Here is a 14,659-nt window from a genome sequence, read left to right as displayed (position 1 = left end):
GCAGAACGCGAGAAGCAAGAGAGCACCGATCAGTCATCGAGTGCATGGTCATCGGGGTCTCATGTTACACGCAGTTAAGCTGGGACTGAGGTTCCCAGCGAGAGCGTTACGCACGGACCTCGCATGAACATATCTCGGAGAATCGTGCACGAGAGTGGCCTGAGGGAGCTAACAAACCGGTCAGTGATTGGCAACTCCCTCAACCCATTACGTGCATGGCATCGTGAAGGGGAAATTGTTTGCGCAGAGAGCAATGCTTGGTGAGTGTGCCTAGACCAGCCGCACCTGGCGTTCTCCTGAGAGTATGCGATTTACCTAGATAAAAGGAATGCGCTAAGTTACTCCGCAAGGGAATAACTTAGACACACAGAGAGAAGTGCTAGAGCCCTTCAAGTAGTGACACGTGTGTGGTTAGTTGCATGCCTCCACGTGTCATCATCTGAGAGGGGCGCGGTCCAGACAAAGGTGCACTCCGTGCCGTTAAAGGTACAGACAAGCGCAGACACGCGCAAACACTCACGTTTTGCTGATTCTGGAGGTACGTTGCCACAGAAAAGCGCAACAGGGTTCTGACACATGCCAGAGAGGCATAACAGAATTCTGTTAGGCGCAGACACAGAGGGGGATAAAAAGAGAATCAGAGAGAAATATACCCACACTGTTTTTACACACATTACTACACAGTTTTTCTTATTGGTGGTTCTGTGATCTAACTTGATCGTCGGAGTGCAAACGGCCGCTAGAGGCGCCGTCTGTGTGTTTTGCAGGTCGCGTTTGGAGATCCTAGAGAAGGTTCTGAGGATGATTTTCCAGATAACACAGTCGCGTAGACGGGGTAGGGAGAGAGCTACGAAGCGATTCCTCCACGCTCGAGTTGTCGGCAGGATCACGATGAAGTCCAAAAGGTCTTGAAGAGTCGATGCTGCGAGCAGGCTGACAAACTGGAGCGGACGGAGGGGGAGATGGCTACCCAGGCAAAAGCTATGGGCCTTCTCCAGGTTGACTACGATAAACTGCAGGTCGAGGTCAGCCGGCTCCGTGTGGAGAAGGAAGCTTTGGAGAAACAGGTGGCTTCGGGGGACGCCATCATCGAGGAGTTAGAGAAGGATAAGAAGACCCTCATCAACGACATGGCGGGTACCTTCGAGGAGGGGTTCAGAGAGGCTCTAGCCCAGGCCGTCTGTGAGAACCCGGGAATCGACGTTTCCAACTGTGATTCCACTCATCACATCGTTGACGGGAAGGTCGTGCCCTTGGAGATGGATGATTGAACTGTCGCCCTCAGCCGCCACCTTTCTCCTTCACACTTTACGCTTGTTTTTGACCTTCTTTGATAAGCTTGTAATTCTATGAACTGTTTGCACTTTCGTCACAATTTGTGGGTTTTGCATGACAATTTTGTACCTTGTAGTTATCGAATTTCGCCTGTATGATTTCACCCTCGTTCTTGCCTTCACGTGCTTCGATTGTTTTGCCTGTACTTTACCCGTTTCTTTCGCTGCGTTGGGCGACCCTGTATGTCCGACGCCTGCACTTTGTGAAGGCGTCAATGGCCTTACCATTGCCGCAACGCGAAAGTTGAAACCTACTCTGGGTCTTAAAGACTTGGAATAGGGTTACGCGTTGATGCCCACGCCAACGGAGAGGCTCGCCTAACGGATCCGTATCGTCCCTGGGGTGTCTTAAACACCAAAGCGCTTCGTTCCCTCCATGGTCTTTCCTTCCCATGGGTATCGGGGAACAACCCTGCCAGCGGTCCACTGGTGTTTGGCGATCTCATCTCCCTCCACAGTCTTTCCTACCTGTGGGTATCGGGGAGGCGACGCCGTCAGTAACTAGTTTCGACTTCTTCGATTTCATCTCCCTCCACAGTCTTTCCTACCTGTGGGTATCGGGGAGGCGGCACTGCTGATACTCGGGCTGGCGATGCCCACGACGTCTCATGCTGGCGTCGTCCTCTGCGCCTTTCCCGGTGACGCCTCGGGCGTCTCATGCTGGCGTCGCCCAGGGGCGTTAACTTTAACCTAGGTCCTGGTCGACGCTTGGGGATAGCGAAGAGCACAAGGTTTCGCCTGTGCTATCCACGTGGCGCTTCTCGTATGGTTGATGGGACGTTCAGCCCCTTGACTTAGTCATGACATCTACTGTGCCCCTGACCCACTCTCGACGGCGCATCGTACCCTCGGGCATTCCGTCGATACGACGTTTTCTGAGTGTTAACCAGTGGTGCCAGGGTCTTCCTCCCATCTTCCGCCACGTGGCTCGATCGCACGGTGCATCCACTTGCGTCGTTTGGCGCTATAACTGCAACACTTACACTTGCGTCGTTTGGCGCTCTAACCGCAATATTTAGCCCTTCGAAATCCTGAAACTATCCTCCTCATTTCTGTGCTTTTTCGTGACCTACTTGCACCCTTTCTCTCCCCGCGAAGAGTTTTTCTAGTGTTCGTTCCAACCAACGTTTTACCCTTGCGTTACCAGTGGGCCACTCGCCTTCAAACCTTCCAGATTCTGTTCAAACATGTCTTCTCGCGTTCCTTCCCCCAGGATCAACCCTAAGGACCTGTATACTTGGGCTTCGAGCGAGCTTCTTAATGAATGCTCATGCTTACTCTCCACCAGGGCCATAAGGGAACACAAAGGGGATTCATGCTCCTATAACCACCGTGCCTTCGCGAAGAGGCACGATGACGATATCGCTGTGCTCCCTTGCAATCTAGGGGAGCCAGTATGCGGAGACGAGCGGGCCAACGATGGGGTCCCCTTCTTCTATTTTTATCAGGTGGTTTTCAAAACCATCGGCATGCGCCTGCCCTTCTCCAGGTTTGAAAAGGAACTGTTAACGGAGATCAATGCTGCTTCGGCCCAGTTATATCCCAATAGCTGGGCTTTCGTCAAGGCCTTTGACATCCTTTTCGGGTTTCTGGGTTGTGCACCCTCGGTTGATATCTTTCTTCACTTCTTTGAGGTGAAGAGGCAAAGGAATAACCTCTGGGTGACCCTCAGTAACGTTCCTGGCAGGGTTCTCCTGACCCCCTTCCAAAACTCATTCACTGGGTGGAAGGGCAGGTTCTTCAAGATCTGTTGCTCTGATCTCGTTCCCTCCGCCCTAGATGGTTTTCCACTATACTGGGTGAGGGAGACGAGGGCCCTCAAATCCAAACCCTTCAAGAAGCTAGCCCCGAATGACCAGGTGGTTTGCCGGATTCTAGCCGAGGCGGGAGGTTTTGACTCCGCCACCTTGATCAGCTTGGAGTTCAACGCTGGAACCCTTGAGAAGTATATATGTATGAGTCACTGCCCTAGAAAATTCCGCCTTTGTTACTTTCTGTCTGTGTGTGTTTTGCTTCATGGTGTCCCTGACACGTTCATCTCCCTTGGTGCAGGTTCGAAGATAAACCAAGAGCGGAGGTCGCGACTTAACTGGGCTCTGCGGACTGAGAGCGGGGCTTCATCTTCCTCCCGTGCTGACTCCGGCGGCCACTGAAGAATGGTCCGCTTGTATTTTTTGTATGGGCACAGGGCTTGTAATGTTTGCCCTATTCACATTACTCTCATTTGTATCGAACGCTGCTTGTAAATTTAATTCTACTATACCATGTTTCCGTAATGCTGCTTTACCTTTGCATACACCTCTTATATTGTGCGTTTTTCCTCTGTCATGTTTCTTAGCGGCGTCTGCGCTTAGGCGACGCCTTCCACCTTGGCGACGCTTTCCTTTTTGGCGACGCCTTCTTTCTTGGCGACGCCTTCTTTCTTGGCGACGCCTTCTTTACTGGCGACGCCTATCTTCAAACGGGGAAAAGATAAAGACTGAAAACCAAGGCAAGGTTTTTTCTCAAACTTGTTTTTCTTTTATTCGGGTGACCTCATTAAAAAACCCCGGGAGGGGAAAAATAGCGTCCCCTTTAACAAGACTGTTACATCACTGCTTACATAAGTCAACTAAAATAAAATTTTAAGTTGGCTGCATTCCAACTGCGCGGGATGGGACCTCCTTCCAAGGTTTCTAGGTTGTACGAACCGTTGCCCTTTGCCGCGGTAACTCTGAAGGGTCCGGTCCACTTGGGAGACAGCTTATTCTCCAGCTCGTATGGGTGGGCCTTCCTCATAACTAGGTCGCCGATCTGAAATTGTCGCGGCTTTACCTTAGAGCTATATTGCCGCTCTACTCTTCTCTTTACCGCTTGGGCTTTTATTCTGGCTTCCTCCCTGGCTTCGTCGAGTAGATCCAGGTTTACCCGCCTTTCTTCGTTGGATTCTTCAACCACAAAGTTTTGAAAGCGTGGCGAGCTTTCGTGTATTTCTACCGGGATCATCGCATCCAACCCATACACCAAACTGAAGGGCGTCTCCATGGTTGAAGATTGGGGGGTGGTGTGGTATGCCCATACGATCCTTGGTACTTCCTCCGCCCACGCCCCTTTTGCCTTCTCTAATCTCCTTTTTAGCCCCCTCAGCAAAACTCTGTTTGCTGACTCTACTTGCCCGTTGGTCTGGGGGTGTTCGACTGATGCGAACACTTGCTTGATTCCTAACTCAGCGCACAGATTTCTCAACTGCTCACTGGCAAACTGGGTTCCATTATCGGATATCAGCCGCCTGGGTACGCCAAAGCGACACACAATGTTTTTCCACACAGTGTTGCACCTTGTGCGCAGTGATCTGTGCCACGGGCTCTGCCTCTATCCACTTGGTGAAGTACTCGATGGCAACGATCAAATACTTCATCTGCCTTATCGCCAGAGGGAACGGACCTAGGATGTCAATCCCCCAGGTATGAAAAGGCCATGGGCTATATATGGATCGCAGCTCTTCTGGCGGCGCCTTGTGCCAGTCAGCGTGCTTTTGACATTGCTTGCAGCGCTGGGCGTGTCGCGCACAATCCTCTTTTACTGTTGGCCAGAAAAACCCTGCGCGTATCACCTTGGAGGCTAAGGACCTTCCCCCTACGTGGCTCCCGCAAATGCCTTCGTGGAGCTCCACCATTTTCCTGGTACACTCGTCGCCACTTACACACGTTAAGATAGGGTGAGTGAACCCGTGCCTGAACAACACTCCATCCACCAGAGTGTATCTTGCGGCATTTCTCTTGACCTTCTTACCTTCTTCAGGCTCCACTAGGAGAGCCCCATCCGCCAGGTACCGTTTGTATGGCGTCATCCAGATGTCTCCCTCGGCTAGGGCACATATCTGCGTCTGCCTTCCCTCTTCGGGCGTGTCCGCGTATGTGCTGATGCGGGGCATCTTCAGCGTATCTTGGGTCAATGAGCGATGACTCCTTGGCCTTCCTCTTGCTGTACAAATCTGGAGGACATCCACCCTGTTATCTTCCACGAATTTACGCGGAGCTTTGAGCGTCTCTTGGATCACTGTCCTCTGTCTGCTCCCCTTGCCTGAGCTGGCCAGCTTGGCAAGCAGGTCGGCTCTGGCATTCTGCTCCCTTGGGACATGTATCAGCTCAAGAGCGTTGAATGCTCCCTTCAATAACTGGATGTATTTCAGATACGCCGCCATTTGTGGGTCCTTCGCCTGGAACTCACCCGACACCTGCCCCGTAATCAGCTGGGAATCGCTTTTCACCAAGAGGTTTTGCGCGCCCATCTCCTTGGCCAGGAGCATTCCTGCGATCAGAGCTTCGTATTCCGCCTGATTATTACTTGCCTTAAAGGCGAAGCGCAGAGCTTGCTCAATCAGCACGCCATTGGGTCCCTCCAAGACTATTCCCGCACCATTCCCTTGTTGGTTGGAAGAGCCATCAACCGAGAGCAACCACTGCGAGCCCACCTCCACCTCTTGTTCTCCTCCGGGCGAGAGTTCTGCTACAAAATCCGCATACACTTGCCCTTTGATGGATCCTATAGGCTCATACTGGATGTCGAATTCTGACAGCTCCACCGCCCAGCCCACCATTCTTCCCGCCACGTCAGGCTTCTACAGCACCTCCTGTATAGGGAGGTTTGTCATCACTACCACCGTAAAGCTGTGGAAGTAATGACGGTGCCTCCTGGCTGAAAACACCACTGCTAACGCTGCCCTTTCCAACGCTTGGTATCTCGTCTCTGCGCCTTGTAATGCCTTGCTCACGAAATAAATGGGCTTTTGGCTCTGGTCCTGCTCCTGGACTAGCACAGAGCTGATAGCCCGCTCCGTTACCGTGAAGTACAGCCGGAGGGGCACGCCCGTTTCCGGTTTGCAGAGGACCGGTGGCGTGGCAGGTATTCTTTCAACTTAATGAAAGCCGCTTCGCATTCGTCAGTCCATGCAAAGCGACTATTTCTCTTGAGGCACTGAAAATATGGGTGCCCCTTCTCTCCCCCGGCGGAAACAAACCTTGAGAGCGCCGCCATCCGCCCTGTCAACTGCTGCACTTCCTTTACCGACGTCGGGCTTCGCATGGCGATGATCGCTGCGCATTTGTCGGGGTTCGCCTCTATCCCTCTCTCTGTGAGCATGAAACCCAAGAACTTACTGGCCTCTACCCCGAAGACACACTTCTCAGGGTTTAGCTTAAGGCGATACTTGGATATAGTGACGAACAACTCCTCCAGGTCTGCCATGTGCTGTGCCTTATCCTGCGACGCCACTACCATGTCATCCACGTAGGCGTATACATTCCTTCCTAGCATGGGCGCCAAGACCTTGTCCATCAGCCTTTGGTAGGTGGCGCCCGCGTTTTTCAACCCAAAAGGCATCACCTTGTAACAGTAATTGCAAGTCTCTGTCATGAATGCAGTTTTGCTCTCATATCTCGGGTGCATTTTGATCTGGTTGTATCCCGAGAATGCATCCAGGAAGCTTAGCACCTTGCAGCCGGATGCACTATCCACCAATGCGTCGATGCTGGGGAGTGGGTACGAGTCCTTCGGGCACGCCTTGTTTAAATCCGTGAAGTCCACGCACATCCTCCACTTCCCATTCGCCTTCTTCACCAGAACGACGTTGGCTAGCCACTCAGGGTATTGTATTTCCCTGATGTGGCCAGCGCTCAGCAGCTTCTGCGTTTCTTCCCGTACCACCAGCGGCCTCTCTTCGTTAAACTTCCTCCTCCTTTGGCGCACGGGACGGACTGTGGCGTCCATGCTGAGGTGATGACATAGAAAATCCGGGTCGATGTCGGGCATATCCGAGGCAGACCATGCGAAAGCATCCATGTGGCTTGAAATCACCTCTGCCACCCCTTCCTGTTCTTCTTGGCTCAGCAAGCGCCCTAACTTAAACGTTTTGCCACCAATCTCCCTCTCCACGGTGTTAGCCGCCGGTTGCTCCCTACTATCATCCTGAACGGGCGCCGCCTCTTCCACAGGCGCCGTATCGTCAGGCCCCTCCTCCATGTGCGTATCTACCTCGGGCATCGCCCTCTCCGCTATGGCCTCTTCAGGCGTCAACCCAGCGGGCGTCGCCTCAATCATCGTCGTGTCGGCACTTGGCGGACGCTCATACACCATGAACACGCCTCTCTTCGTTTTCAGGCTGTTCTCATAACATTTCCTCGCCTCCTCCTGGTCTGACTTGATGACTATCACCTTGCCACTGAGGTCCGGCAGCTTCATCTTCATATGGCGCGTGGAGGCTACTGAGTTCAGCCTGTTCAACGCCAGTCGGCCCAACAAGATGTTGTAGGCGGAGTTGGCGTTCACGACCAAGTACCGGATGCTTTCGGTACGCGAGGCTTCTCCATCCGTGAACGTAGTCCTCAACTCCAGGTAGCCTCGAACTTCCACCTGGTTATCCGCGAACCCATATAGGCATCCCGTGTAGGGCCTCAAAAGGTCGGGAGACAACCGTAACTTGTTGAATGTCGACCAGAACATGAAGTCTGCTGAACTCCCCTGATCGACAAGAACTCTGTGCACCTTTCTTCCAACTGTGACAACCGAAATGACCACGGGGTCATTGTCATGCGGCACCAGGTCACGAAGATCCCCTCTCGTGAACACGAGGTCCGATTCCCACAGCTCACCCGAGAACCTTTCTTCGATCGAGTTGACCCCCCTCGCGTATTTCTTTCGCTGGGAGGCGGTGGGCCCTCCGCCGGAAAAACCTCTAGCTATGGTATGGACTTCGCCGAGAACCGGCGTCTCGTGTGCTTGTTCTTCCTCTGGCGGCGGCAGGGCAGCGGTCGTGGCGGGTTCCGCGACATAATCCTTCAAAAACCAGGTTCTCACCAGCTCATCTAGCTGGTAACCCAACGACAGGCAGTTATCAATGTGGTGACCGAAAGCCTCGTGGAACTCGCACCAAGAGTCTTTCCGAGGCCCTAACACCTTATCAGACTTCGCCGGTCGCCTCAACCTCTCGGCTATATTAGGCATGGCGATCAGGTCCTTCAATCCCACCACAAAATTGTATCTCGCCGGCCTCACCCTCTCTCTGGCTGGGCGATCGCCTCCTGTTGGACCCCGAGGTTGGGGCTTTCTGGCCTCGTAGGGGCATCTCCCCTCTGGTTTCTTCCTTCCCGTCGTGGTTTCATTGACCCTAGCGGGCTGAGTTCGCGTCGGTCCTCTCGGGTGTGAGGCCACGACGCTGGTGCGCTTCTCACAGACCTCTCCCTCAGAAGCGATATGTTCCACCGCCCAACGGCGTATTTCAACGAAAGTCCTAGGGCGGTTGCGAATGATGGATTCGCCAAAAGGGCCAGGGCATACACCTTTCACGAACGCGTACACGATCATGGGCTCCTCTGTCGTACCAACCTTTACTACCTGGGCCCCGAAGCGGTTGATGTATTCCTTTAGGGTTTCCCGTTGATACTGTTTCACATCGAACAGATCGTAGGAAACCAGTGGCGGGGCCTTGTTTGCTAGGTATTGTTCCCTGAACAACCGCGACAGTTGTCGGAAAGAGGTGATATGGCCGTCCGGGAGGCTGATGAACCAATCCATAGCTATCCCCGTCAGGGTGCTCGTTGATCCTGCCTGTTGACGAAGACGCAAGAGCCTTGCCTCGTCAAATCTGGATCGACTTTGCGCCGTGTTAGCTCCCGTCCTTCGCTTTGATTCACCTCAAGAACCTGCAAAAAGACAGAACGGCGCCGCTGCGGCCGATCACGCTCCGACGCCCAAGTCAGCAACTGAACCACCAAATACTAAGAGAAAACTTAAGAACTTTCAGGAACCGTGCAAAATTCTCTCTCAGCGTACTCAAGTTCTCGCAAGCGTAAAAGAAGTATTCTAAAACGCGCGTACCTCAGAAGTTCGTTAGAATCTCTTATATACCTGCGCATTTTCTCTCTCCTGACAGTTACACATCTGGACACGTGGCTCGCATCCAGCTGTACACGTGTCACCATCTGGAGCATCCTTGACTTGGGCGTCACCTCTTACTCTTCAGGCTTCCGGCTAAGTTACTTATGCAGGAAGCAACTCAGCGCATAACTGCCTTGGAACGTGATCTCTTCTGCGTGGCGAGGACGGGTGTCTTCATACACACCTTCCCTGTGGTCTCGCCGGCCGCCATCATGATCTGCTTCACTTACTTTATCGTGCATGCTCGGGTAAGCTGTTCCTCGACCTCAACCTCTGGCTAGCTAGGGAATGACGATCTGACGACTTCATCCTCTGCTTTGAAAACCTGGAACAAGCTTCCCCGATCCTTCGGCGATGTCCTTCTTTCGGCGATCTCTAATCACTTGGTCGCCTAGGTTCGCATCCGGCGACTTTATCTCAAACCCGGTGACCGCCGGTTTAGGTATGCTAGAGATCGGAGCACGCCAACTTAATAACTGGCGACTACACGAGCTCCCCGACTTCCTTCCCTTCTGCCAGCCTGGTGCCCCGTTCAACACGCCTATATAATAGCTTGCTGCCACGTCATCACTTCCGACCACCTGGGCGGTACACAAGCCCCCCAGTCTTATGCGAAGACTTGTCCAGCGAAAAGACTAAAAGGTCACATCACTGCCGATCTGCGTGGCGCTGGCACAGAATTCCAAACGCTCGTACCTTCTGCTTTTCTGACGCTCCCTCAAACACCTTTTTCCAATCGCTCAACACGTGGCTTCATCAACGGTCATCTTTAGCTATCGTTTGCGCTTCCAAAAACGTTTGAAAAACCCTTAAACCCTTTCATTTTTACTGTTTCATCATCTTTCTGCCTTCTCAAAACGCTATGAGTTTTCTCTGCAAAACCACAGCGCTTCTCAGCTCCCTCAATCTCCAACTCCCTTCAATGCTCATCTGATCATCGAAAGGTACCTCTTTTACTTCCTCTGTTGATATTTGCTGCATTTTAACCGATTCGCATCATCCATTATCTGTCTGGTGCATACGCTGTGGGTTGTTTTTCCTTTTCTTCTTCCTTCTCGTAACTTAGGGCTTCGTCTCCCATTACTTTCATCACAACGAACTCTCGTTCGTTCGTTTTTCATCCTTCGTCCACAATCGAGTCGATCTCTACAACCTTCGTTCGTCTTTTCTTTTTTCTTTTTCCTTTGCAGTTCCCGCGATGGCTCGTACAAAGACCACCGCGAATCCTCCTCCTTCATCACGAAACCCTCCATCCCAAGCGCATAACCTACCGCGAGCATCTGGTGCTCCCTCTTTCCAGGCTGAGAGGCCTGCAACCTTTCTTCCCAAACTTGCTCAGGCTACTCCACCAGTCGCCGGAGGAGCCTCCATTCCCACTCCAGACTACAAGAAACTCTACCCATGGGCCACCCCAACTTTGCTGAAAGAGACTTCTTCAGTAAACTCTGCGCTGGCGGTGCTACGGTTGAAGAAAGGGGACGAACCCAACCTCTCGTTCCACAAGGAGCACGACGACAAACTGATGGTGCTGCCTTGCCCCCCTGACGTGCCAATCTGCGCGGATGACAAGGGGAACAACGGCGAGCTGTTCTGCTTCATTTACACCACTCTCTTCAAGAAGGTGAAACTCAGGCTTCCCTTCACCCGTTTTGAACGGGAACTATTGACCGAGCTCAACATCGCCACTGCCCAGCTCCATCACAACAGCTGGGCATTCGTGCGGGCATTTCAAATTATGTGCGCGCACTTGGGACTACCAGCCTCGGTAGACGTCTTCCTTTTCCTGTTCGAGGCCAAGAATCCTGGAGACCGCCTCTGGGTGAGCTTAAACGGAATTGCTGGGAGATCGATCCTCTCTATTATTGGTTTCCGTCTTGTGCTGCATTTCTGTTATCTATTATTGGGCGTCCTGCTTGTTGCGCACTAGACTTGGTTTTTATTTCCTGTACCATTTGTTTGTATCATTCGCACCAGTATTCGTATGTTTTGCCTTTGCCTTCACGCTTACTTGTATATTTTTGCACTGTGCAGACCTCATGTTGGGCAAAGGCAAATTGGCTGAACTGAGGGCGCTCGCCCGAACCCACAAATTGGTGTCGGGTTCCCAAACCGTGCCAAACTCGGTGGTGGAGATCGCCGCTGCTCAGGGCAGATCGCCCCCTCAAGGCCCAGCTCCTCCAGAGGCACTGCCCGCCCCTCAACGAAAGAAGCTTGTCTTAAAGAAACTAAAGAGGAAAACTCCTCAAGTGGTTCAAGAAGACGAGGATGAGGATGATGAGGCGACTGAGGACGGCCTCATTACCAAAAGGAGAAGGGTGGCACCTTCTTCACCACCTGCTCTCCCAACACCAACACCGCCCTCTCCCCCAGCTCCAACACCGCCAGTCCAAGCAATACCCTTGGCAGCTGCACTTCCTGCGGTTGAAGGCAAGCCCAACTTCATGGAGAACCCTCCGAGCGCCTCCACGCCATTCGTATCTGCTGGAGAGGGTCCTCCTTCAACTGCCTCAATCGCTGAAGCTGCACCAGGTGGGGATGAGGGCGCTCACAACTCGCCAATACTCATTACCGAGTCCCCCTATTCACCACCACGCCAGGAAACCCAACTTCCTCAACCAATTCAAGAGGGTGGTGGTGAGAGTCAGCACCAGGCCCCTTCAGCCCCTCCACCAACAGCGGCTGCAAGCCTTCCCCTCGCGGTCAAAGGAATCTGGGGGCCCTTCACAGCTAAACTCAAAATGATGGCAGAGGACCTTCCCTCCATCATAACAAAAGCTGTGGAGAGTTCCAGCAAAAAACTTCAGGATGATATCTCCTCACTCCAAGAGGAGAGTCGCCTGATAAGGATCGAGGCGGAAAAGCTGTCCTGCAACCTCATGATGGCGGAGATTGATCATTCAAGGGTGGAAGACGCCATGAGTGCCGAGCTGAGGGTTGCACGCAAGGAGGCCTCCGATCTACGCCAGAAACTGCACCTCCTAGATCAAGAGAAGATCGAGCTGGAGAGTAAGCTGGTTCCCTACCGGCTCAAGGTGGCTGACCTGGAGGCATCAATAAAAGCGGATGCAGCCAAGGTAGAGAACCTCGAGAAAAGGTCGGTTGATCGGGAGGTTCTTCTTGGAAAGGTCGAAAAGGAGAAGGATGACGCCGTGGCAGAGCTCGCCGAAGCTAGAGAGGAAAACAAAAGAACTGCTGCAGAGCTGGCCCAGGCGCGGGAGGAAAGCAAAAAGGTTGCTGAAGACCTCGCTCAAGCTTGTGGGAAAACTGAAGAACTGAAGAAACGAGCTGACGAGCTGGAACAGCAAACCGAAGGGCTCAAACAACAAAACGAAGAGCTCGAACTGAGCTCCGCCCAAGTCCTCGCCGCTGGGTTCGACGTCGCCCTGGAGCAATTTGCCTGCCAGTACCCCGAGCTCGACCTCTCCATGATATCGATTTGTAACGAAGTGGTGGATGGGAAGATCGTGCCTTCTGAAGATTAGTCATCTCCCTCCACCGCTTATTCCCTGATATCTTTTTGCACAATCTTTAGGCCTTGCTTGTAATATTTTTCCTCTCTTCTTATGTACTTGAACTGATACTGCTCTTATTATAACTTCTTCGCTTCTACACCTAGTCTCTCTGTTTCCTCTGCTTTTCGTAGTAGAAACCGCTTAAGGAAATTAACTCAACGATTCTACCGTTTACTTACTGCTTCAAACTCGATCAAACTATCACCTTTCGAACGATGGCATTTTAATAACTTGTGAACTTTAAGACAACGAACTTCAGCGTGAAACTACTTACTAAACAGCAAGTTTCAATCCAACTGATAGTTTAAGATGTAGTTCACCTGATCTGCCCCATCAAAACGGGCCCTTACTCTTGCCATCGCCTGAATTTCTTCTGATCGCCAGAGGGTCCTGGCGATGTAAGCCCCCTTTTGCCTTCGTAACTTGGCTATTGTTCCCTCATCTAGGGGGTAGAGGCGCCTTTCGGATCCTTCTCTACCTCCCTGAGTTTCAGAACAATAAGCCGGACAGCTAGGCGTTCTCTTCGAACCTACCTTAGCCATCCTTCAAACTTCTTCCACCCTCTACACCGTACCTGAACTCGTTCGAGACGAGAAGGATTTTATCTTGCCTGAACTCGCTCGACGGCGAGAAGGTCTTTAACTCGCCTAAACTCGCTCGACGGCGAGATGGTCTTTAACTCGCCTGAACTCGCTCGACGGCGAGAAGGTCTTTAACTCGTCTGAACTCGCTCGACGGCGAGAAGGCCTTTATCTGGTGCCTCTGCATTGCCCCAGGGGCTACATCTTCTCTCCCCTGGAGGCACTGAGGACTTTTCTCTTTCTCGCCTGCACTCGCTCGACGGCGAGGAGGTCTTTTAATCTCTTTCTCGCCTCAAGACGCACGAGGGCGTTGAGGTCTTTTAAACGTTGTTGGTGCCTCCGATCGCCGAAAGACGATGAGGACTTTTAAAACTTTAACTGATGCCGTCAGTCGCCGAAAAACGATGGGGACTTTTAACTTTAACTGATGCCGACAATCGCCGAAAAGCGATGGGGACTTAAAAACTTTCTAGAAAGCATGCATCATAACTTCAAACTTGCCTTAAATCACATACGAGTGACAAGGTCTTTTTTCTAAAACTTTCGTAACAATAAGCATGCAATCTAAAACACTTTAAACTTCGAAAACTCTTCTTTATTGGGTGGCCTCATTAAAAACCCTCCTTAGGGAAAAAAGAGTGCCCCCTTCAAACTGTTTTAACAGAAAGCTTGCAAAACTCTTCGTGTTCGTTTTTAGTTACAAAGCTTCAACTGTAATATAACTTGAGGTGTGTGGCGTTCCAAGTGCGAGGAATCGCCCCTCCTTCCAATGTTTCTAAGCGGTAGGCGCCGTTCCCGAGCGCCTCGGTTATTCTGAACGGTCCCGTCCACTTAGGCGACAACTTGCTCTCCATCTCGTACTGGTGGGCCTTCCTCATCACCAGGTCGCCTTCTTTAAACTGCTTTGGCATCACCTTCGAGTTATACCTTCGTTCAATCCTTCTTTTCACTGCCTCGGCTTTTACTCTCGCCTCCTCCCTGACCTCAGCCAGCAAATCCAGATTCAACCTTCTTTCCTTATTCGAGTCTTCCGCTACAAAGTTCTGGAATCTCGGCGATCTCTCCTGGATTTCTACTGGAATCATTGCGTCGCATCCATAGACCAAGCTAAACGGGGTCCCATGGGTTCCTGACTGCTCGGTGGTGTGGTACGCCCAAACTATGCGGGGTACCTCCTCAGCCCACGATCCCTTGGCCTTCTCCAGTCTTCTCTTCAAGCCTCTTAGCAATACCCGATTGGCAGACTCTACTTGGCCATTTGTCTGAGGGTGCTCGACGGATGCAAATACTTGTTGAATTCCCACCTCTTCGCACAGCT

The 14,659-nt window shown here is 52.1% G+C and overlaps 1 protein-coding gene across 1 annotated transcript; it reads left to right on the top strand.

Moving 5' to 3' along the window:
- The first annotated feature begins 11,689 nt into the window (after positions 1-11,689).
- LOC137824813 (uncharacterized) lies at positions 11,690-12,730 on the top strand. Its single transcript, XM_068630491.1, has 2 exons — positions 11,690-12,254; positions 12,318-12,730. Exons 1-2 carry the CDS (start codon positions 11,690-11,692, stop codon positions 12,728-12,730), a joined length of 978 nt encoding a protein of 325 aa, XP_068486592.1.
- The last annotated feature ends 1,929 nt before the right edge of the window (positions 12,731-14,659 follow it).

The sequence above is a fragment of the Phaseolus vulgaris genome, chromosome 8 (genome assembly GCF_000499845.2).
Source record: "Phaseolus vulgaris cultivar G19833 chromosome 8, P. vulgaris v2.0, whole genome shotgun sequence".
Classification (NCBI taxonomy): Eukaryota; Viridiplantae; Streptophyta; class Magnoliopsida; order Fabales; family Fabaceae; genus Phaseolus; species Phaseolus vulgaris.
This window is presented reverse-complemented; position numbering and strand designations above follow the sequence as displayed.